Source organism: Schistocerca gregaria, chromosome 2, assembly GCF_023897955.1.
Source record: "Schistocerca gregaria isolate iqSchGreg1 chromosome 2, iqSchGreg1.2, whole genome shotgun sequence".
Classification (NCBI taxonomy): domain Eukaryota; kingdom Metazoa; phylum Arthropoda; class Insecta; order Orthoptera; family Acrididae; genus Schistocerca; species Schistocerca gregaria.
In genome coordinates, this window is record NC_064921.1 from 478976393 (window position 1) to 479002290 (window position 25898).

General features: G+C 44.1%; 1 protein-coding gene across 1 annotated transcript in view; it reads left to right on the forward strand.

Annotated features, from left to right (window-relative positions):
• LOC126327169 (glucose-induced degradation protein 4 homolog) overlaps positions 1-25898 on the forward strand; it is a 91600-nt gene that overhangs the window by 36833 nt on the left and 28869 nt on the right. The window contains exon 2 of the mRNA XM_049995828.1: positions 24092-24259. Coding sequence (XP_049851785.1) covers positions 24092-24259 — 168 coding nt within the window. The remainder of the gene's footprint in view (positions 1-24091; positions 24260-25898) is intronic.

The following is a 25898-nucleotide window of genomic DNA, read 5'->3' on the forward strand; positions in this document are numbered from 1 at the left end:
CAAAGAACACACGTGGAAGTAGTACAGTTTATAACTCAGAATATGCTCGTATGCCTGTGCGTACAAGACACATTTCAAATCTTCAGACAAACCTTTGTTTAAAGGCTACACCATCCAAAGGTCCAGATCAGATTAAAGGAGGAGATTGAAGCAATTCAGAGGTGGGCTGCTATATTTGTGACCAGTGTGATAACTACAGTGCCTGTGTTATTCCGAATTACAATGCTATGTCCCTTTGGGGACATGCTTGGCTGAAGGGACAGGCATTGTGGGGACTACAGCCGTTATGAAATACATACAGTGTATTCGCAGTTGCAATTATGGACAACCATCAACTGTATAACGGAATGAAGTTGGTGAAAATTTGTGCCAGGCTGAAACTTAAACGTTCCCCCAGGGGCTCAGCATTCACTTGCTGTGTACAGGCTTAGCGACCCCGGGGTCCTGAGCTGGGGACTGGTCTGCGCCGCCAGTGTCCTGTCACCGTAACCCCCGGGCATGCTTCAGCGACCACCGTACGGCGCGGCGGTGAAATGTTGTGTGCTGCGGGGAATGGTAATCTTGGCTTGACCGCCTGGATTGCGAGAAAGGCCAACCTCTATAAAAACCCCTCAATCTTTCGGTGTGCTCCGCGCCTAGAAGATGCATGGCTGTTGGGGTGGAACAGTCGCAAGCGGGCAACCTCTGGGGCACCTGCCGCACCCCAGTTGTACAAGGCTTACTCAGGCACGCGGGGCTCTGTCTGAGCTGACTTTTAGTTCCCTAGCTGCTCGTGGGACCGCAATGGACCCTTCGACCTCTACATTTCCCCCTACCAGTGGCTTGGGTGGGCCGCTGGTAGGAAAACACACCCCATCGAAAAAGCGGCTACGCGCTGAGAGTCCTCCAGCGCCTGGTGTTGCTAGAGATTTAACAGAATGTAGTAACGGAGCACATGCTGATAATCAGAATGTGTTTTTGATTATTAAAAGGAAGGAGGGTAGCTTTGAGAGGGTTTCTCCCTTTTACATCCACAAGGGTCTTGAGGGAATTGCAGGAACACTGAAATCTGTAAAGCGACTGCGCAATGGGACTCTGTTAGTTGAAACTTATAGTTCCCGTCAAGTCGCTGCCCTTCGGAAAGCAACCTGTCTAGGGGAGTACGCTGTCGAGACCGAGCTCCACTCCACTTTGAATTATAGTAAGGGTGTTGTGACGTGTAGGGACTTGGTGGATATCCCCATAGACGTGTTAAAATCTGAGTGGGCTGACGAAGGAATTGTTGACGTGCAGCACATTATGAAACGAGTCAATGGGGACCTCGTAAAATCTGACTCGTTTATTCTCACGTTCAGTTGCCCGAGACTACCAGAGCATGTTAAAGCGGGGTTCTTAGGTTTGCCCGTACGGCCATATTTCCCCAACCCAATGCGCTGTTTTAAATGTCAGTGCTTTGGGCACACTACGTTGGGGTGCAATGGGATAGCCACTTGTGGTAAATGTGGTCAGCCTGCCCATGACGGAGCCGATTGTTCATCGCCTGTGAAGTGCGTGAATTGCTCTGGGAGTCGCCCTGTCTGGAGCCGGATCTGCCCCATCTATCTCGAAGAACGGAAGGTACAGGAGATTAAAACATCTAAGCGCATCCCCTATGGTGAGGCCAAGAAGCTGTTTAAGGCCATGCAACCTCCTGTGTTTTCATCATCTTTCGCTTCCGCTCTCAAAAAACCGGTACAACTGGCCACTGTTGCTACGCAAACGGAGGTTGCTAATGTTAGCTCTAATACCTGCGCTTGCCAGTGCACTTGTGCTGCTGCGGTTGTTTTGCAACCTGCGGCTCTCCCCGCTACATCGGACAAGGCCGTGGTTGCTGACATTGAGGTACTTCCTGTCTCTCCCCATATGGCGCCTTCCGCCCAGGCGAGTCAACCTCCAACTGTTGACAAGGCTCTGCATTCCAAGCCCCCCAAGACAAAGCCTCAGAAGATGAAGGTTCTGCCACCTGAGGAGACTAGTCAGCGTCGGTCCGATGACGAGGCCATCGTACTGTCTGACATCTCCCGTGGGTCGTCATCGGAGCTTATGGACATTGATGTCGACCGGGGGCGATCTTCTCGCCCCAGGAATAAATCTCCGGCCAGTACGGTCTGTCCTCCAAAGCACAGAGGCAGGGTGAAAGTTCAGCCACCCTGATCACTGGCTCCCATATTACAGTGGAACCTGAATGGGATCAGGACGCATGTGGCCGAATTACAACTCCTTATATGAGAGTGCCCCTTGTGCTTATGTCTCCAAGAGACACATTTTCGGGCCACTGATTCTCCTTCTTTACGGGGCTATACCGTATATCGAAAAGATGATCTGACAGGGCAAAGGGCAAAGGGTGGTGTTGATGTTTTTGTCCGTGACATGCACCCCTCATCTGAGCTCCCTCTCGTCACCGACTTGCAAGCAGTTGCAGTTGACACTCTTGTGGGTCGGAGGCTCACAGTCTTTTCAGTTTATTTACCACCTCCGGATGTGATAAACTCTGAGGCTCTCACGGACCTTATTAGCCAACTCCCCCACCCATTTCTTCTTCTGGGGGACTTAAACGCTCATAATGTCTTATGGGGCTCTCCGACTACTTGCCCCAGGGGTCGCGTTCTGGAAAGCGTCATGATGTCTGAAGAACTGTGCCGCCTCAACTCTGGTGCTCCCACTCATTTCTGTACTGCTTCCGGGTCGTCATCGGCTATTTACCTTTCCTTTTGCTCTCCAGCACTCGCGAATTCTGCTCTGTGGGAGGTTGCAGCTGACCTCCATTCTAGTGACCACTTCCCCCTCTGGATTCGCCTCCTGGATGAGGCTGTGGCATTACCAGTGCCGCCCCGCTGGCACCTCTGCAGAGCTGACTGGACACTTTTCAGCCAACTGGCTGTTTCGGAACACCGTGCCAGTCTCCACGAATGGGTAGACCATGTTGCAGCCGTGATCTCACATGCTGCTGAATTGTCAATCCCACAGTCATCCGGTCATCCCAAGAGGCGTCCTGTCCCTCGGTGGGCCACTGAGTGCCACTCAGCCATCCGCGCCCGCCGTGCAGCACTGCGCCGCTTCAAGTGCCGTCCCTCAGCTGACAATCTTGCGGCCTTTCGGGTGGCAAGGGCCAGAGCGCGGCGAGTGATTAAAGAGAGCAAACGACGGTCATGGCAATCATTCTTGAACTCCATCTCTCGCTCCACTAGTTCTACGAAAGTATGGGAAGCCATCAGGAGGATTTCCGGGAAACTCAGCCAGCTCCCTGTCACGGCATTGCTGCATCAGGGATGTCTCTTCACGGCGCCGAGAGACATTGCCCAGACACTGGCCATGCATTTTGCGGACTCTACCGCCACTATTAACCGTGATCCAGATTTCTGCCGCTACTGCACTGCCATCGAAAGGGGTCACTTGGACTTCCGGTCTCTAAATTCTGAACCCTATAACTGCCCCTTCACAATGTGGGAACTGGATTCTGCGCTGTCTGTGGCTCATGATACTGCGCCTGGTCATGATCAAATCCGGTACAGCATGCTGCGACACTTGTTGCTGCCATCAAAGGAAGTTCTCCTGAACTGTTTCATTATGATATGGATATCCGGCACGTACTCATGGAGGGAGGCGATTTTGATTCCCTTCCTCAAACCAGGGAAGGACCGAACGCATCCCAGTAGTTATCGGAGTATTGCTTTGACGAGCTGTGTTGGGAAGACGTTGGAACGCATGGTCAACCGCTGCCTGGTTTGGCTGCTCGAGACCAGGCAGCTCCTTAGCCCTTCTCAGTGTGGCTTTCGGAGATGTCGTTCCACTATAGACAACTTGACCCTGCTTGAGGCCTCCATCCAGCAGGCCTTTCTATGTAACCAGCATTGTCTAGGGGTCTTCTTTGACATTAATAAGGCGTATGACACTACTTGGCGCCGCCTTATCCTCAATCAACTCCATGAGTGGGGCTTTCGTGGCCGTGTCCCCATCTTCATTCGGTTCTTTCTTTCTCAACGCCTCTTTCGGTATCGGGTTGGTAATGTGCTATCGGATTTGTACGTGCAGGAGAATGGTGTTCCTCAGGGCAGCGTTTTAAGTGTCACCCTCTTCGCTGTCGCTATTAACAGTATCACGTCCACTATCCGGAGTCCTGCCCAATGCTCCTTGTTTGTGGACGATTTTGCTGTTTTCTGTTCTTCCTCCAGTCTTGTCACTGCTAGTCGGCAGTTGCAGCTTACGATAAAGCGCTTAGAGGCATGGACTGCAAAGACGGGTTTTACCTTTTCTGCAGACACATCTGTGTGTGTTCATTTTAATCGTTCTCGGCGTCTTTTTACCTCCCCTGAATTGCGTCTGAGGGACACCATTCTTCCTTTTAGAGACACTGTGAGGTTCCTGGGCCTCACTTTTGATTCCAAGTTGTCATGGTTGCCTCACCTTAAAGACCTCAAGGTGAGGGCCCTGAAGGCACTGAATATTTTGAAGTGTCTGAGCCATCGGTCCTGGGGAGCAGATCGGGCGCGTCTGCTGCAGTTTAATAGGGCTTTCGTCCGATCGTGTCTTGACTATGCTTGCACCGTGTATGGGTCAGCAAGGCCTTCGTATCTGAAGATCCTTGACGCAGTACACCATGAGGGTATCAGGCTGGCCACTGGTGCCTTCCATACCAGTCCCATCCCCAGCCGGCAGGGGAACCGCCGCTCACCATCCGGCGGAAACTCCTCATGGTGCGACGGGTGTGTCATTTCCTTGCCCGTCCTACCTCCCCTGCATACCCTACCGTTGCCCGACCGCCTATGGAACGTCTCTTTTTCCAGTCGTCCCAGGGCAATGAGACCATTTGGGATTCGTGCCAAGCATTTGCTTGAGTCCCTTGGTGTGGAGCGTGTGGCCCACCAACGACAAGGTTTTACTCGCCTGCCTCCCTGGTTGCTCCAGAGGCCCAGCATCCTTCTAGACTTGTCGGAGAACCGGAGGAACTGCACTCCAGTGTTTGTTTTTACCTCCTTATTTTACCATATTTTAAACCAGCATCCGGACCATGTACCTGTATTCACAGATGGCTCTAAACAGTGGGACTCTGTTGGTTGTGCTGTTGTTTTCCCTGATCGAGTCGTCAAGTTACGGCTTCCTGCGGCGTTTACCATCCTCAATGCCGAATTGTTTGCAATCTTGCGGGCATTGGAACAGATGAGATGTGTTCCCAGTCTTAAGTTCCTCGTCTGTTCTGACTCCCTGAGTGCCCTTCAGACCATGCAACACTTGTACCCAGCGGATACGGTCGTCCAGAACATCCATGGTGCCCTACTCCACCTGCAACGGCAGGGGAAGGAGGTTTCTTTCTGCTGGGTGCCGGGGCACGTGGGTATTAGGGGAAACGAACTGGCGGATGTGGCTGCCAAAGATGCATGTTCCCTTCCTCACGTTGTTGAATGTGCCGTCCCCCTTCATGCTGTAACCTCCCTTTTGCGTTTTCGTGTTTTGCATCAATGGGAAGAGGAGTGGCTGGCAGTTTTTGACAATAAGCTGCGTCTGGTAAAGGCCACTACGCGACCATGGCGTACATCCTACCAATCATACAGGCGGGATGAGGTTCTCCTCACTCGCCTTCGCATTGGGCACAGTCCCTTAACGCATGGTTTTTTACTCCGGCGGGAGGACCCCCCAATCTGCAGTGCTTGTGGCGTCCAGATTACTGTCCGCCACATTTTACTTGACTGTCTTTTATTCTCTGACCAGAGGGCGGTGGTTTCTTTGCCACCGGATTTGCCCTCTATTTTGCAAGACGACGCAGCGACTGTGGTTAAGGTCTTACAGTTTTGTGTCCTGTCCAATCTGTTGCCTCGGATTTTAGGGAGTGGGTTTTAATGTGCTGCTGGGTGACTGGCTCACCCAGGTTTTATGTAAGAGGTCCGCCAGTCACGATTACCTCCTTGTTTCCCTTCAGTTTCTGTTCTCTTTTCCTTGTGTTTCCTTTCCTTTTTTAGTGTGTTTCTTCTCCTCTTGTTTTGCCTCTGTATGTGAGCATTTGGAACTGCGTCAGGCCTGTGTCTTTTAGCCGTTCTCCTTGTTTGGTGTCCGTCTTCGTCCCTTCACCACATGTGTTCCTGTTTCTATGCGTTTGGGCGCTGATGACCACGCTGTTTAGCGCCCGTAAACCTCACACACACACACACACACACACACACACACACACACACACACACACACACATATGACTCACAGTTAGACCCAAACTTTCATATGTTGTCAGCCATGTATCTACAAGCTGTATTTATACATCCATTATGTATATTCCTGTACAGAGGAGACATTTTACTTCAAAATCCCTTGACCAGTGTTGTTGGATAAATATGGTTATTGCAGTGTTTATGGTATTCCAGATAACAATGCAATGTGCCTTTGGACACGCAAGCAACTGACTTTCAAGTAAATTGTGTCCCCTGTACCGGAATATACATAATGGATGTATGAGTTCAGGTTGTAGACACATGGTTGATGACATATGGAAGCTTAGGTCTGGCTGTGAGTCATATTCAGATAGCCTAATGGTAAAGGAAGGCAACTGCTCATAATTAGCATACAATCTGAGATAGTCCCAGTCTGGCACAAATTTTCATTGTTGTCATTCAGTTATACAGCTGATGTTTGTCCATATTTGCAACTGCGAATAAATTTAATGTTGTTACCAATAGGTTCAATCAGCATGCAAGTATTACAGAGGTGCTTTGGAAATTCAGATGGGAATTATTGGAGGGAAGGTGGTGATCCTTTCAAGGAACACTGTTGAGAAAATTTAGAGAACCAGCATCTGAAGTTGACTGCAGAACGGCTGTACTGTTGCCAACATACATTTTGCGTAAGGACTACAAAGATAAAGAAATTCGATCTCATATGGAAGTGTATTTCCCTCGTTGTCTTTGTGAATGGGTCTAGTATGTATGTAGATGTAGATGGATGATACAGATGATGCGAGGACCAAGTGTGGAGTGGCAGTATTCATTCATGATACATGTTGTTCTGTACAGGTTGTCCTCACCACCCGTATTCAAACGGTAGCTGTTCTGGCTTACTCTCCATTAAAAATAACTGTTTGCTCCTTGTATCACTCACCTCATGCCTGTGTGTAAAGCAGTCCTTGAGGATGTTATCTATGAATTCCCTCATCCCTTTCTCCTCAAAGATTGCGAGGGGGCTTAGCATTCATTCACTGGGTATGTACTTGGCGATCCCGGGCTTCCCAAGCTGGAGAGTAGCAAGTGCCACCAATCCTTTCACTGTAACTCCCGAGCGTACTTCAGCAACCACCATGCGGCATAGCCATGGAATGTTGTACGCCACAGGGAACAGGGACTTTGGATTGACAGCTCACATTGCGATGATGGTAAAAACTTCTATAGAAAAACCTCAAACTTAACGTGTGCTGTGTGCTGATGAGGTACATACATAGCTCTTGAGGTGGAAGAGTCATTAATGGGCAACTTGCGGCGAACCTGCTGCAGGTCAGTTGCTTAAGGCTTACCTAGGCATGTGGGGCTTTTATTTCATGGGACCGAGTTGGAACCCTCGAAATTCTGCTATGCTCCTCCCAGCAGAATGTGTGGGCTGCTAGTAGGTATGAGCACCTGATCAAACAAGTTGGCTCATGTAGTCGGTCCTCTTGACTCGGGCATTTTTTCAGGATAATTATGTTAATACTAAGAGAATGCATGCTGCTGGCCAGAATGTGTTTAAAATAGTTAAGAAGAAAGTTCCTCATTTTACATTCAAAAGGTTTGGAGGGGATTTCTGGACATCTAAAATCTGTCAGGTGGTAGTGTAATGGGATGCTGTTGACAGAAATTAATTGGTAATATACATGCTACAAGCTAAAATTTTGAATAAAGCCACTCACTTTCATCCTTAGTTGTAAATGGCAGAGATTCTTTTTCTTGGTTTTACAAGAAGTTACTTATATTAGAAATTGGCATATAAGTAATTTCACTTGTTGATATTTGCATGGATAGAACTGTATTTCTAATACTGATTGGTGTTTACAAAGTTAATACACATGGTATTTATACAACTTAGTGTTTAGTGAGGGTAGGTGTAACATAATTTAAACGTGCTTCTTTTATATATTTTTCCAAAGCAAGAGAAGACAACTTCATTTCTTTAGCACTTAGTGTGGGTTCTTCCTGTAGCTGTTGTTGGATTCGCTGTTTGTAAAAGAGTATTTCCTGAGACACCTAATATATCTCTTGGTTGTGGATAGTAAAAAGACTGGGCTGGACCCTTTGGGTATAAAAAATTTGGTACATATCATTGTATTTTTCTTCAATACATCCTAGCTTCCAAGAGTCATCATATGCTATTGTCACAAAACCAGGAGCAATATTTTCCATATGTGACAGTGTTATTTGGTTCAGTGTTGTCACATATTCAAGACTCTCATCCAGAGTAGAATGATAAGGCTTGACAGTAATTTGACTCTCTGTGCAGGCTTTATATGAGTGAAACTTTTGTGTTCCCACAGTCGCTTTTGATTCGCTTAACCGAGGACGTAAGTATTCTTTGATCAGTTCGTAGTTCTTTGTTGTGCAATATTCAAAGTCAGTGTTTTTTATGTTTTCCATGGCAAATACATATAGTGATTTGGGTGTTAAGATTTCTTGGTCATATGGCCTTTGTAAGCTGGCTTTAGCAGCTAGCCGCTTAACAGTTCCGCCAAGGCCATTGCATGCACTCTTGCCATGGGATGTTGCAAAGCACTCCCACTCTGCCTCAATTCCAAAATCAGTTGTATGCAAACACAAATTAAGGAAGTTTTTCTTATTTTTATATTGTACAGTGCTGCCATCAGAAAAGTAAGTAATCTTTTAAAGTGCAAAAGGCAAGGTTTACTGTATGATTTCTGGCAGTTTTTTTCTGGAATACATAGAAAGTGACTATTATGTTTCAGGCAATCTGATATGACATACTGCAGATGTTTTAGCTTTCCCTCCCGTTTATAATATATGATGAAAGGATGCAGTGTAGTTTGGGTGGTAGTCCAGTGGAATTATTGTATTTCATAGTGTTCTATGAAAGAGTAGTTTTCTGCAAAATCACAGTTGACTACTACATGGCCTTCAGTTAAATTGTCCTTGATTTTGCTGTAGTATTCTTTCTGCTGAATAAATAAATGAGTTTTTACCTTCATTAGAGTGTCCAAAAACTCATCCACAAAGTCATCAGCACTTTTTACTACAGCTTCCATCAAACACCTATCTACAGTTACCCACTTTTTGTATGTAACTTCATCAATCATGTTATCAGTGAACTTTGAATTCAATAGATCTTTAAATCTAGATACACCAGGACATTCTTTACAATTATCCATTAAACATTTTTGCGATGGTGGATTGCACATCATCTTGACTAGGCAGGAATGATAAGATTTCAAAGCAGTTTTATCTCCATCCAAAACAAAAATTTTGGAGCTTAGCACCATTCATCATTTGCTTAATGTTTTAGGGTAAGGTACACACCCAAACAGTATGTATGCCACTTCTTCCAGCCAGGACACAGTTCCTTGGTCTTAATTCGCAAAACATGGAAAACCCAATTTTGTTTGCAGGGATCTTTTCCTTAAATAATTGGTATATTTCTTGCAAATTTGCCAACACCAGCCTCTTTTGAACCTGGATCTTTCCATCTTTATTTCTTATGGTCACACAATCTCTTTTTCCCTAGCATCATTCTACTAACGTCATCAGAATTGCAGAAGTCTTTTACACAGTCAACAATATTCTCATTTAGAGTTCTTCCAGGTTTAGGATTAGAATTTCACAAAATTCCTTTTTCTTTTACTAACAGTTTCACTGCACGAGCGTGCAGTTCATCACTCCAAATTCTTCTTCTATTTTCTGACAGCTTCAACTCATAGGTAAGATAGACAAAATCATCATGTTTTCACTTCTTTTTGTTGTTTGAGCAAACTTTTTTTAATTGTTGAATAATCTCGGATTCATCTTCAGAATGTTCAGTAATAACTTCTTCAAGGCTCGATTCTGGTAGTAAGTTCTTTTCTAAGCTAGACTCTATTTTATCAAGTTTTTTCTTTGTATAGGTAGGCACACCAAACTTTTTCTTCTTTAGTGGTGACTCACCAATGGGTTCCAGTGGCTTGTTCAAATAGTCTGCAGAAGATTGAGGATGAATAAAAGAATCTTTTACATTTTCGCTACTGCTAGGTAAAACTTCTTCTGTTTTTAAAACGTAGTACAATATAGAGCACTCATAAGTGGGGTTGCGGGTTTTTCTTCTTTTTTTTTTTCCTATGATTATTTCATACACATTTTAATGTAGGGTCGAGGCCCCACTTATGGCCACATTGACATGTTTAACTTGTAGGATATGAAAATATAATACTTTATATTACCTCTCAATAAATTAAGTTTCTTCTGATGCTTTGTACAACAAGTAGAATACAAAAAAACAGATTGTGTGTTGCTTAAAGAAAAACACTACATAACTCAACTTCTGCAACACAGATCTTGTCATTAAATTGTGATTTCAAACAATACCAAAGAAAGAAATGTTTCTATAGACAATTGAATAGCACATTTCATATTGCTTATTATAATGTGGTAGGACTGGCTGGTATTCCAAAGGAGCTTAAAATTGCACCCGTTACATCAAGGTGGCCATAAGTGGGGTAGTGGCCAAAACTAGAGCCTTGACCCTATATGAAAAAGTCATTTTTTTTTTAATGAAAAGTGAATGTCATATAAAATTATAAGATTCTTAAGTTAATATTTTTATTTTATTCTTGCATTAAAATTCTTGCATTAGTATTCATAGCCTAGAGCTTTTCAGCTCACTAGTGTGTGCTGCGGTAGTAAAATATTATTTTATACAAGAACCCATTGAGTTCCCATCTTGAAATTTTGCTTGCATGTCATCAGTTAGGCTGGACAACACATACAATTTTTATTTTAAAAAAAAATCAGAGGGTATGTATTTTGGAAATTTCAAAAAATGTTTTTGGAATAGTTTAAAATTTTCAGATTTAGGTAGCATAGTCATGTTAAATATCAAATTGAAGGGAATTTTTAGAGGGAAAACAATGGTGCAAGTTTGAGCTCTCTAGGTTGTATAGTTTTTGAGCTACAGCATTTTAAAACAATAATCGATTGATCAAAAACAGAGGTTTTTTTATTTTTAAACACTTGAAACTCAAAAGCCAAAGCTCTGAAAATTTTGAAATTTTAAATTTAAACTAGTATTAATGGGTACATTCCCTGAAAAAAAAAATTCATCCCAATCTTAGATATTAAGATTTCGACTGTTAGTTGATTTGTGATGGAATGACCCAGTAGAGTTTCTCGAAAAGAATGTCCACTTCCCTCCAGGGATGCCCATTTCAGTTCCCAAAGCATTTCCCTATCACTTGTGCATTGTTCAAATGTACAAATAACAAATCTAGCAGGCCGCCTCTGAATTGCTTCAATATCTTCGCCTTCCCTAACACAGTTATCACATGTTTCTTTCACCTCGTATTGCTTTGCAGCGTTACGCCCAGAATTTAAATGACTTGACACTGTCAAGCAGGACATGTATTGCTCTTGTGGGCATACTACTCTTAGTTGTAAGGGGGGAAGCCACTTGCGGAAAATATGGTAAGGCTGCGCACGATGGTGTCGGTAGTTAAACACCTCCAAAGTGTGCAAATTGCTGTAGGGATCACCCTGTCTGGAGACAGGACTGCAGTGTCTTCCTTAAAGAAAGGAAGATACAGGTAATTAAAACAACAAAACATATCCCACACGGTGGGGCCAGAAAGCTCTATCAGGCCATGCAGATTCTCAGGTTTCCAATGTTTACTACCTCCTTTGCTTACATTTTTAAACAGAGTTCAGAATACTGATGCTGGTACACAAACAGAGGTTGTTAGTGTCCGCACTAGTACCTTTGTCAATGCACTTGTGCTGGTGCAGTTGCTTTGAAGCCCATATCTCCTCCCAGAACATTCAGAAAGGTCTTTGGTTGCAGATATTGCAGAGCTCCCTGTTCCTCCAATGATTGTCTGGTCCACTGTCCAGCACTACCGCTACCACTTCCACAGTTGTTGCTCTGAAACCTCCCCAGGCAAGAAAATCAAAAGTTGACGTCCAAAAATCACCCCTGACTGAGGTGGGAAGTAAATAGTCTGACAATGTTATCAGTCTCTCTGACATCTTTCGAATCTTCTCCAGGGACCTTCATGTTGGATTAGGACTATCTTTCCCCAAGACTGAGACTCCACCCATTGAGCAGGAGAACAGTGTTCCTTGTGGCAGTGTTTTAATTGGTACCCTCTTTGCCGTAGCCATAAACAGTATCACATCTGCAGTAAGGAGTTCCATACAATGCTTGTTATTTGTGGATGATTCTGCTGTTTCCTGTTACTCCTCCCGTATTGCAACAACAGCTCACAGTTGCAAATAAAAGTAGAGAGGCTGGAGGAGTGGTCTGCAAAGACTGGGAGGAGGGAGTGATTCAAGCTGGCCAAGAGCCCTTACAGGATCAGCCCCCTACCAGTCTGCAAACTGAGGCTGGTGAAACGCCATTTACCATCCAACGGCAGGTCCTCATGGTGTGTCAAGTGTGTCAGTCCCTCGCTACTACCACTTTGCTTTTGCAGCCGTTGAATACCTTTTACCAATCATCCAAGGGCAACATAGCCATTTGGGATCTGTGTGAAGTGTGTGTTAGTCCCTTGGTGTGTGGCACGTGTAAGCTCAAATCTGGTGTTATGACCAACTGCCCCTCTGGTTACTGCAGAGGCCCAGAGTAATTGTATAATTAGTGCAGTACAGGAAAGATTGCATCCTTCTTCTGTTTTTAGTATCATATTTCCCAACAATTTAAATGAGCACCAGAGCTGTATATCTATATTCCAGATGGTCTAAATGGGGGGGGGGGGGGGGGGGGGTGTTTCTGTTTTCCTGGATTGTGTCCTCAAGATTTGGTTGCGTCCAAAGTTCACTGTATTTGATGCCAACTATTTGAAATCTTGAAGGCACTGAAACAGATGAGATGTGCCATGCCTGCTGAACACCCTGAGTGCCCTTCAGTCTCTGCAGCACTTGTATCCAGCTGATAAAGTAGTCAAGGATATACAGGACACCCTCTTCAGGCTACTAAGGCTGGCGAAGGAGGTGTCGCCCTGCTTTGTGCTAGGACACTTGAGGATTGCAGGATATGAAAGGATGGATGTAACAGCCAGTGAGCTGTTCATGATCCTTGGTTTAATGTACCATCCCCACATATGCTATTGTCTCACTGGTGAGGTACACAGTCATGTATCAACGTGAAGATGAGTGGCTGGAAGTGACAGACAATAAGCTCCAAAAAGTGAAGCCCACAACGCTGCCATAGTGTACCACTTCCTACAGACAGGACAAGGTTATCCTTACTTGTCTTCTCATAGAGCACAGTCCTGTGATGATCACTGTGTGCCATATTTTATTAGGCGGTGTTTTATTTTCTAACTAGAGGGCAGATTTGCTAACAGATTTTTCCTGCTATTTTAAATAATATTCAAATCAGTATGGTGAGAGTTTTAAAGTTTTGAGATTTGTCCAACTTCAGGGAGGTGTTCTTAATGTGTTGACACAGTCACATTCCCATGTTACTTTCTTTTAGCTCTCCTGTTGTTTTACTTCTATTTTAAACCCAGGTATAGCACCTGTCACACTTCTCCATTTTCTTAAGGGATGTAAGATAAAGTGTGGTCCAACACTAGGTAGCTGGGAAGAAGTAACTGAGTATCATTTTATAGGTTTGCTCCTCACTGTGTGACAACAATTTTAGTCATTTTATCCACATTCACGCCTTTTAGTGGAATTTTTACAATTTATTAAAGATTTTGCACCATTAGCAAAGGCATCGGATTGGTTTTTGGAGAGGTTTCTTCAGCAAAACATAATTTTTATCTTTTCTTTTATTTCCCAGACATGTTTCACTGAGGTTAGTGTTATCAGTGGGATTATACCGTCACCCTATAACCCAGGTATAATGCTATTTACTACTTGTACACACATAAAAATCTCTACATGTGCTAACAAGGTATATGAACAAAACTGTTTTCAAATTTGTAAATACTGTCTTGAAAACTGAAATTTATATTTTTGCAACTAGTAAAGAGCATTTTTCCTGTTTCACAGAAAGATAATAAAAGCCTACTGATGATGCTGAAACTTCAACAAAATATATCTAGGAAATAATCGAAAAGATCAAAATTGTTTTGCTCAAGCCAAAAAATACACTTTTAGCAAACATGAACGGAAGAACTTCAACCCCCAGATGATTAAAGGCATGACAGTTGATTAGAAGGATAATAAATGCACTGCGATAGCCATACAGGACAATGGTGCCATGAGCATTATACTAGAAGTTGTTGTTGCCCAGGCAATAGCAAAATACTCTGAACAGATTACATCTAGTGCCAACAAACACCTCACATTCAAAACGGTGAGAGTTAGCTGAGGGGATATAGTTGGACTTAAGCTCCAGTAACGTTGAGAAGTGCAACTGCCCTTCTTGTATGGAAGAGTTAGAGCATGTGCTATCTGTAGCTCAAAATAGAATCCCAGGGTCAGGCAAAGTGCACTATGTGATATAAAAAGTTATTTTGCATAAGCAGCATTTATTGGGAATGTGGTTTTATTCGAAAGGCTCAAGACACTGCATGGAGATACATACGAGGGGCGTTTGGAAAGTCTGTGCAAAATCAGAGATGGCACCACTGGTGCATATTGAGGTCATATTTAGTTAGTAGCGTCTTTGGAAAGAACGCACACAAAGTTTCAGCCATATTGGTCTAATTATTTGTGTGAATCAAGCAAGTCGAGTGATGGTCAAAAAATGGAAGAAGAAGAAGAATTTTGTGTGATGATTAAACATTACATTATGAAAGGCAAAACGCCTCAGAAGACTAAAGAGAAGCTTGATAAACATTATGGTGACTCTGCAATTTCGATTAGAGCAATTTATAAGTGGTTACAAAATTTTCAGAGTGGCCATATGGGCACAAGTGATGCTGAACGTTCTGGACGCCCTGTGGAGTTTAAGACTGAGAAATCATTGATAAAATCCAAGATATGGTGATGGATGACAGATGAGTTAAGGTGCATGATATTGTTAGTGCTGTGGGCATCTTGAATAATAGGTACATAATATTTTGCATAAACATACGACATGAGAAAGCTATCCACAAGATGGGTTCCGCAATTGCTCACACTTGGCCAAAAACTGAATCGTGTGAAGTGTTGTAAGAATGGTTTGCAGCTGTTCAGAAAGAATCTGCAGGATTTCAAGCGCCGTTTTGTCACTGTGGATAAAACACGGATACATTACTACACTACTACTAACAATGTGAAATTCTGAATAGCATGTCAACCCCATCAAGACTTGGGATGTGTCCTGGAAGAAGAAGAAGAAGAAGAAGAAGAAGAAGAAGCCATAATTTTATTAATATGGTTGGTAAATTTACTAGTGGGTTGTTGCAAATTTAATTGTTGGATGTGAAGGCATCACAATAGAAAACAAAGCAGCATCTGGTAAGGCACCAAATGACTTTTTCAGTCTGGATACAGTGAAATGCAAGGAGGCTTCAGTGTGTTAAGTGACCTATGGATAGTCACCCGGGAGTGAAATGAGACGTCAGGAAGACAGATTTGTTTAATTAACTTCTTTATTCCATCTTTGGCCATAGTGGATCAGAAACAGTTGAATGGAGACATCCAGTTGTCCCTCATGTGAAACAGACATCCAGCATTACTGACATCACAAAGAGCAGGACCAAAAGTGGCGTCACTCGACTGATGCTGTCAGGGACATCTCCGGCTGTGACTGTGATGACAACACAGTTGACGTTACCACAGAGATGGCTATGAATTCCCTCCACCAAGTGGGCAGCTCTCTGCTCTGGCAGTGGCTGCGCTCATGACTTAGTGTAGGCTGCTCCGTCCCATGGTCAAACAGTGGACCCTGGACTGCATTCCTGAATGTCACTCCTGGTGTCACAGGCTTGTAGTACCGCCAGGGGGATTGCCACTCTTCGGTGAGTTCGTGCTTGGCTACCAGGGGGTCTCAGCCTTTGCAGCATCTTTCCCATTCTATGCTGCATGTCTATCCTCCTGCAATTCTTTATCACCTCCCTCAGGGAATGTGTCTGGGGTGTTTTTCAGAATGTGTTCCGCATTTTCAGTGGCTGGCATCAGAACAGTCTCACCAGTTTTTCTCTCCTTTTTTTTCTTTCTTTGTTCATCTTCTCCTCCCCTTCCTCCGCTTTTGTGTTTGAGGTTACTCTTTTTCTCCATCCTCCCTGTGTGCTCCTGAGGACCGGCCACATATCTGACACGTAACTAGTGACTGGGTAACACGTGTTTCCTAGCCCTGAGTTGACAGGTAGGATTCCCACCTACCCCCTGGTACAGGCAAAGCCCAGGGAGGGGTGATAGCCTGAGCTGCTGCCTTCCCAAATTGCTGATTGGTCCATCTGTCAGGTGTTTTGGACGTGTGATCTGAAGTGAGAACAGGCGGTGAGTCTCCTTCTGAGGGTAGCGGCCCCAGTTGGAAGGAGCACACCATCGTAGACGCTGACAGTATTGGGATTTTCTCGTCTTTGCAGTCAATGTCTTCAATATGTAAATGGAATGAACCTCTCGATTAAAAGACGCACCTTGCTAAACCATGGTTCCTCGTGATCTCACATACTGACGACAGTCAGTTCTTTACAACAGTATAACTGTTTCTTTTTCAGAAATGTGTTGAAGCAATTGGCAGCCTTGTGGAATCCTGTTCTTGTTTATGCAATGGCACTTTGCTTTTGGAGACTACTGAAAATGGTAGATGCACCCCTAGTGCCCACGTGCATTCCTTTTTCACTTTTGATACAGTGGTGCTTGTGTCCAACATCAAAGCGGGCCATGAAGTTGTCACAGTCTGACTGTACATTCCAAAACCAATGCACTGCTACCAGTGTCATCGTTTCAACCACACTCGAATGTCCTGTTAACACCCGGTCAAATGTGTAACCTATGGTAGGGATGCTCACGAGGATGATTGTCTGCCTCCTCCCTCCCTGCTGTATCAACTGCAATGGAGACATGCTGCCTCCTCTAGAGATTGTCTCCTGTATCTCGATGAGTGGGCTGGGTAAAGGAAAAAACGCCGTCCAGTCGCTCGTAAGTTATTCGCTAGTTGCAAAACCTGCGTTCTACCATCTGGCACTTACAGTACTTGTCTTGCTATACCCCACTCCATCAAAGATATGGCCACACAGACATGCAACCTCAAATTTAGCACTGCAGTTGTGAAATGCCCAGTGTCGTGATGGTAGCATCACCATTTCCTTGTGTAGCTGTGCAGCAAACCACCAAACTTAGGCCTCATGGATCGAAGTCATCTGCTACACAACCAGCAGGCCGGAAAGGACAGAAGGAATACTCCCATGAAGACTTCCTTCATCCCATCAGCCAACAAACATCTGAGTGACTCTCTGCCAACCGGAAAGGCTCTGAAATCCTCTACAATGGTGTCACCACATGATACTCTCATCTAGCTGACCTACATGTTGCCGGTGTGCATCGCCAACTGGTTTTCTGCCTTGGACTTCGCAGATCGACAGAGGGAGAAAGCCCATGCCTCTATCGATCTCATGGAGCAGGATCCTCCAGCCTCTGCACCCTGTGACAGTAAGTCTTTGAAGGCTGGCATTCAGCAGCCACTGAGGCTACACACCTATATTTCTTCCCTCCTCCCCTTTCCGCATTGTGACTCCTTCCATGGAACGTTTGTGGCCTTCGATGAAACAAAGAGGATTTACGGCTGTTATTAGACTTGGAGCGTCCACTTGTTCTGCCTCCAGGAAACAAAATTGTGTTACGGGATGATGTTCATGGTCTACCCATCTCCTACAAGCTGTTGCAGTGTGTTTTTTCCTTCCTCATTTGACCTTTTCCCTTTGTACAGTTTGCGACCCCCCGTCATTCTTTGTCACTAAGACAGACTTTCTCAATCTTATACATCACCCCTTTCTGCTGCTCGGTGACTTTGGGGGTTCTCCTAGATCCTGTCAGGGAGGTGCCCTCTTGGCTGACCTTCTCAGTCAACTTGACCTTCTGTGCTGCCTCAACACAGGAGCACCCACATTCCTTTCAGACTCCACACCCACTTTTTCCCATTTGGACCTATCCTTCTGCACTAACCAGCTTACACCCCCCCCCCCCCCCCCCTCCTCCCCTCTGTGCGTTCAGGGGTTAGAGTAGGCCCATGATATTCCAGCCTGCTGTAAGTGGTGACTAAGAGGAGTCTCCCACTTTTAGTATCAAAATGTTCAGATCCCATTTCATGGTTTGACCTCCCACTTTCCAAATTCTACAGGCCACTTGGCGAAGGACACCTTATGCAGTGTCATTAGATTAGATCTCCCGCACCTCTTATTGTCATGCTTTGCATCTCTTCCTGCAATTCAACTATTTGGGTATGGACACCTTCCGGGGTACATCATCTTCATCTTTTGTTGTGAACTGTCCTCTTTGTCCCCCATGACACTATTGGATTTTTCCACACCCGATATCCAGCACGGTAGTCAGTCTGTTGTGCTCGGGCCATCATATACCCATTTGGTGGTAGCTCCCTGACAACAGTGATCACACAGCTGATGACTGAGCTGCAAACTCCCCATGTATGCCAAGGAGTAGATGTCAATCTCCTTTAGGTGTCAGGGCTCCTAGCGACGGCCATCTTGCCACGTGGTCTTTGCTATGGCTGGATGGTGCTCGTGGGGAAAGCCCCCTGATTGGAATGGGTAGCATCATATGGACCGAATGGGCTCGGCAGTCTCTTATGAAAGGGAAGGTTGGTTACAACACTGACAGGTATGACCCTAAATCGTTCCCCTCCTTAACAATATAATGGAAGGAACATAGGTCTACACAACAAAGAGCCATATTCACCTCATTATTTACTGTGCAGCAGAACTGACGGAAACTCCTTTTTGCATACAAAGCCTCTTTTATTGTTGAGCACCTGGTGGCCAAGTTTGGGGAAGTGACAGGGCAGTGGGTCGGTTTAGATTCCGATGGCACCCCAACTCAGTCTCGCCTGTGAGAAGCTGGGTGATATTCCTTTTTCGGTCACTCCCCCATAAAAGCCTCAGCATGGTCCAGGGAATTATTTTTCATCATGACACCCTGTTGCAGTCACACGAACTATGTGCCAATTTAGAATGACAGGGCATTCACTTCGTCTGGTGTGTCTATAGGGGGCCTGAAAACAATATGGTTGTCACCAGTGCCTTCATCCTGGCCTTTGAGGGTGATTTGTTACCTGAAAAAGTCAAGGTGATGGTATACCGATGTGATGTCAAACCTTGCGTCCCTCCGCCTATGCGATGATTAAAGTGCTGGAAATTCGGACACGTGTCTCCCAGTGCAATTCCAGCACCACATGTAGAGACGCATTCTGAATACTCCATGTGCACCTCCCCGCACCTGCGTCAACTGTGAAGAGCACCACTCTCCGTGCTCGCCGGACTGCGCGGTCCTCCAAAAAGAGCAGAAAATTATGGCTTACAAGACTCTGAACAGGCTATCTTATTGCGAGGCTCAACTAAAATAAGAAAGGTTGAAACCTGTTCGAATGTTCTCGTTGTATGCTACCGCTGTGCCGGCACTACCCAACCTGGTACCGTTTAAGCTCTCATCTAAACTTACTGCAGCGCAGTGGGCCCTCAAAACCACTCATCTTCATCTTCTCTCCTGATCTCTTCTTCAAACCTTCTGCTTTGGGAGCACCCTCCCCCCAAAGGATGTTTTTCCCCTCCTCCCAGCTGGAGAAGCAACAACCTCGTCTCCAGCTCTTCATGTGCAGAACGGATTCCTTGGGACTCTACCTTCCATGGACCCCCGCCTGCCTCTCCCTCTTCCCCGGGTCAAGTGGACACCAGTCAGTGGTTGAAAGAGCCATTAGCTGCTGGTCGAAGGGCTTCACGGTCTTCCTCTGTCCCTGAAGCTACATCCATAAACCCTCCCAGCAAGCCCCTAAGGAGTGGTGAGAGGGCAAACAAAGTAGTAGTCTGTTAGGAAACAGGGACTCGGGTGACTACCACACCACCACTCCCTGACAGTTCTGTGTCCGAGGACAAGGTGGAGATTCTAGCATCTCCTGAGGACATAGATCTCACCGACATCTTGGATGAAATGGTACTGACTGTGAATGCCCAACTGGTGGCGGCAGGTAACCCTCAGGTGTAATCTTCCTTTCCGTCACTTCATGTCTTCCCAGATGACAGGAAGTGTCTAACCCAGGGCACTTTTCATCAAGGGTGCTCCACCATCGACAGATTTATCCACCTAGAGTCTGCCTGAATTGTCCTTTTCCCAGTGACAACACGTTATTGCCATCCTTTTTGACCTTAAAAAGGCCTACAATAGCACTTGTCGACACCACATCCTCTTTACTCTGTATGAGTGGAGTTTCCAGGGACCCTCCCGATTTTCATACTGAATTTCTTGTCACTCTGTACTTCCATGCACTTCCCAAATTCAGGTTAGTGCTTCCCAAGTTGGCCTCATATCCAAGAGAATGGTGTCATGCAGTGCTCTGTCCTGTCTCTCACTCTTTTTAATTGGTATTAATGGTCTCGCCCAGCAGTATGGTGCTCAGTATCTCCCCTGCTATATGTCGACAATCTTTGTATTTCCTTCTGCTTCTCTAAGACTTGCGTCATGCACTTGTCATCTTCTTACTGTCCACTCCTCTCCAGACCTTTACCTCGATGACCAACTACTTGATGGAGTGTAGACTTAGCACTTTTTGGGACTCTTAAATCCCCACTTGGTTTTCACATCTTTATGAGCTTAACGAAAAGTGCTCATGGCATCTTAATATTATTTGATGCCTGAGCCACACCGACTGGGGTGCTGATCGCCCTATACTGCTGCAGATGTACAAAGCCCTCTGCAGTCCCGTATTGACTGTGGGAGCCTAGTGTATGGTTCAGCATCATCCTCCATGCTGCAGCTGCTGGACTCTATCGACCACTGTGGTGTCGGCTTGCGACAGGAGCTTTCAGAACGAGCCCAGGGAACAGCCTTCTCATGGAAGCTAGCGTTCTTCCATTGAGGTTCTGCCAGAAACCACTGCTTGAAAATTATCCCACACACATTCAGAGTATGCTTCATTATCCCAATTACAGTCTCCTTTTTCTTAACAAGGCAATCCATCTCCCGCAGCGGCGGCTCAAACAAGGCATCCCCTTGCAGTCCATGTCTGGTCACTTCTTGCTGTACTCGACACTTTCTCTTTTCAATCTTTCCTGCAAGTCAACTTACATACCCCTCCATGGTCCTTGCCTTGGCCACAGCTTTGTCTGGAGCTATCGCAAGACCCGAAGGCTCAGTTTCACTGCAGAGATTGTAGCCATCTATCGCACTCTTGAACATATCTGTTCCTGCACTGGGGAGTCTTTCATCATCTATAGTGAGGTTGTGGCACCCACCCAGAAGAAATTGAAGCGTTATTCGTTTGTAATCTTGATTGGTTATGTGACCCACACAATCCAGAGATATTTGGGGGATGCTTGGGGTTGGACGTCTTAGTTTGGTGAAGAATCTGAACGGGATGTTGCCTACTGGCAGTAGCAACATTTGCCCCTTTGTTATCCAGTTTGGCAAAATGATACTATATATTGCTTGATGGTCTTCCAGCTAAAAGCAGTGTGGTTGACTTACATCCTGAAACACCGAAAATTACATTATATGGAAAATTAAAGTACATGCTATTAAGATAAACTTTTTCAGTTAATAAATACTAAAAATGAGAACAAATGTACAAGCAGTGAATTCTGAAATCTATGTATATAAAATGAAATAATACATATCGTTATCATTGTCATAAACCATATTCATGATGATCTGAAATCAATGGTGAATGCTGTGTCAAGAAGGAAGCAGATTAAAGACTCCTGAGTCCTCCCCCACTCCATTTGGAGTCTGAAGCAGTTTGGTGAGTGATTAGCAGCTGGTGGTAGCTAGTTCATCTACCACCTACTGCATACGGTAGGGGAACAGGGAGCGGAGAGTCTGTTCTGTTCTTGAGAGTCTGTTCTGTTCTTGAGAGTCTGTTCTGTTCTTGAGAGTCTGTTCCCTGGTGAGCTACAGGGCATTCCTTGCAAACAGTCTTTTTCAATATAGATTGGAAACAGAAGGCAAGAAGGTGTTGTTTTTTGTTTTGTTCGCCGCCGCCCCCCCCCCCCTCTCCCCCCCACCCACCCACCCACCCATGACCGACAAAAGTTGCTCACGACAGTAAGGTACGGAAACACATACATATCGACAACAATGCTTTTTATTTGTAATTTGGAAATTATTTCTTACTATAGTACTCTGTGATGTAGTGATTAATTCAGTGTGTTGTGTGGGATACTGTTGCACCAACCTATCATGAAATCTTCATTCTGTTCGCTTACATCACAGGAGAGACATTGAGTGTGAAAGCCGAACCCACTGCCCCGCCACAGGGAAAGCCTAGGGGAGACTCCAGCTTCTTTCCACTGGCTCAGCTCTCTACTTCCACTGCATTACAGTTGTTGTATGTTCACTCTTCCTCATACATAATTCTGCTCCTTACATGGAAACCACATAATATCAAATTTGATGTCCACCCTTTTCTCCTCAGGAAATCCTCAGGCTTTGGTTATTTCAGTAATAAGGGGCTGATGACTTGAAGGTCCTTGATGACTTGAGAGTCCTTTTTTAACCCTGCTAATCAATTGGTCCAAAATGTTGTGAAGAAGGAAGCAGGCTTAGGTGCAGTCTGTGAATGGCTGGAAGATGTGTAGATTGTCATTATTTTGAACTGATCCATTTGGGCATATATTTAGATTTTGCTTTCTTATATGGTTAGCTTGAAAAGGAAACTGGTTATGTACACAACTGTAGGTTTAGAGGAATAGGAGTAAGTCTAGTGTGATATTAGTAGTTGTATGGAAACAAACATGTAGGTTTAATGATATCAGATTTGAAACACTGTGGATGGTTGGCTTCGAAAGGAAGCTGGTTGTGTACAGTGCTGCAGATTGAAAGAGGAATCAAGGGTTAATGTGCGTGTGAGTTACTTTTGAATAGAATTACATCACTTTTTTCTCACCATCTTGTTTTAACTTGAAAACAGCAACAAAATTAATCAAATGCGGCATTAAGCTATTAAAATTGAAATCTTCAATGAGCCGATAGACTAGGTCAGTAGTTTTCTCGTGAACAGTAGTAAAGACAGAGCATTTGATGGTTCTCTGCAATGACCTATGGCCATTCCTAAGATCATGTACTCTGTCTATAGAAGGATAAAATTTGCTTTCTGCCTAAAAGGGCAACAAAAAAAATCATATACAAACTGATGTGCAACTTCTGTTCAGCTCACTGCAATAGCTGAACAACCACAATTATCGTTGGAGATAAATTGATAGGCCTACTTAATATCCTGTCCGTGAGCAGTGTGCTCAGTGATTGCCTCTTTATGAGGACAACTTAGATTCTTCATCCCGGCCCACCTGTTTCAAAACTGAGTAGAAAGGAACTTGCTATGAAGCAGCTGGCCCCACCTTAAAATAAACATTGCAGAGTTACTTTCTTTACTGTGTCCCCTCTCCTCACCTCCATACTCCTCCTTTCTTTGCATTTGTTTAGTTTTGAGTTTTACTGTCATTTTTTGTCATAATTCTCCCTTCTTGTCATTACTTCTTCTGCAGTATATGCATCTTTCTCACCTTTGGCTGTCCCTTTTATTTCATTTTTCCTCTCATCACACCCAGCTTTGAATGGTTGTGTACTCTAAAAAGTATCTAATTTTTCAGGTTCTAATCCTTGTGCAGTCACTTTCTCGATTCAGGATCGTAATTGACATTTCCACTTGATCCAGTTCATTGCTTTTGTCCCATGTAGGGACCTATAGTTCTAGGTGCAAGCATTAGTCTTTTTTTGTGTACACAGTTTTTCTAATTTTTATTTGAAAGTACTTTTAAGTTTTTGTTTTCATTGCTTATACAGAATGCAGCAGTTTCCACATTAAATATGGCATTTCTGTGATTTTTCAGCATGTTGATGAAGAAAATTCATATCTGTGTGGTTATTTGAAGATTAAGGGCTTGACTGAAGAATTCCCAACTCTAACAACATTCTTTGATGGAGAAATTATCAGCAAAAAGTATCCATTTTTAACAAGAAAATGGGATGCAGATGAAGATGTTGACAAAAAGCACTGGGTGAGTTGTGTTCATTACATCTAAGTAACATGTTTTAGTATTTGTGTACAAATTAAATGTCTGCAGTCTCAGATACATCTTTTTTTCTGTTAACAAAAATTACATTTCAGTTTTTAGAAGAGACCAAAATTTTGTCAGAATACTTAGTTATATGTGTTAAATCTCCATGATCAAAACAAAGCAATTTTATGTGATCTTTTTCTGCCCTTTTATATAAATGCCTACTGCCAATATAAATGCCATTCTGATGATTAAAAACACATGTCCCTGTAAATAGAGGTGAACAGTAGATAAGGGCACTAACTATTGGCTTGGATTTACTTGGTCATCTATCAGATCATACCTCCCTCAAGTGCAACAATGAGTTCTGGAGCTAAAACATTGTTCCATTATTGTTCTAAATTTTTCTTTCCCCCCATTGCGACATGCTTGCACAAGGTAGCTAGTAATATGCTTAATTCTTTTCCTTTTGCACAGTATAGTGCATATTTTTAATGACAATAAAAATACTTCTTTGCAAAATATGTGAGCAGTCATTGAACTACAAAAAAAATTAACATCTCAGCATATAAGTACAACCAAACACAAAAATGAAGTTTCTGAGGTTATCTGGAGATTATTTCTTTGCTTCCATTGGTAACTGCAATATAGTCGGAAATCACAGTTAGCATTAGACTTCAGTAAAGCTTTTATTGTTATCTAAATCACTTTGTGGAAGCTACAGAATCCTACATCAAGACACATTGAGCCTCTCTGCAATACATTGCCGCATCTATGTGGTGAGCAGCAACCTATTCTTTTCCTATTGTTGTAATTCCTTTGTAGACTTTGCATTGTGTAAGTGAATGTTAAGCTGAAGTTACGAAAATCATTGAAGTTAAGAAATCTCTATTACAATTAACAAGTCCATACAAAATTCCGTGAAGCCCATGTACCAGTGAAACAGCCATTTACATTGAGGTGGAAGATTAGAGAGGCAATAGAAATAGCCAAGCTACCTGCAGGTGGTCGTACACACATGGAGTGCAGACATACAGCAGCCTGCACCTAGCAACAAGTAAACAGCACTACGTCACAGCTACTACCCATTTCTAATTTGCCTGTTTCCACCAGTAGCACGAAATGTAAAAACCAATCAAGCATGTCTTCATCTTCCAATGATGAGGAATAATGTAAATATGAATGAAGAATGGCTAACATCCCTCCTCTTATCCTGAAGTACCTGATAAAATTACATAAACTGCTTCGTCTGCCATTATATAAGATCTAAAGTCTCTCTCATTCAGCAATCAGCTCAGCACAGCCCTGAGGAAGGCCACTTGCAACAGTGGCTGAAACATTGGATAATTTCATATTTTGACCATGTGGTCAACAGACCAGAAGAATTCTGACAGTGACAGTGGCCGCAGGTACAGGTCCTCTGCATCCAATCCAGCTATTTGGAAATAATTTTGTAAAGAAAATTTGTAGTACTTCATGCATTATGGGCTAGGCAGCCATTATGTTGGTACAACAAGTTCCTCCTAGTCTGCAAAGGAACATCTAGAATTCATGGAAGATGATCTGTTTGGAGACTGTGATACTTGTGCATGTTCAGTGGTCCGTCTATGAAAAACAGGCCTATGAGCTGATGGTTCAC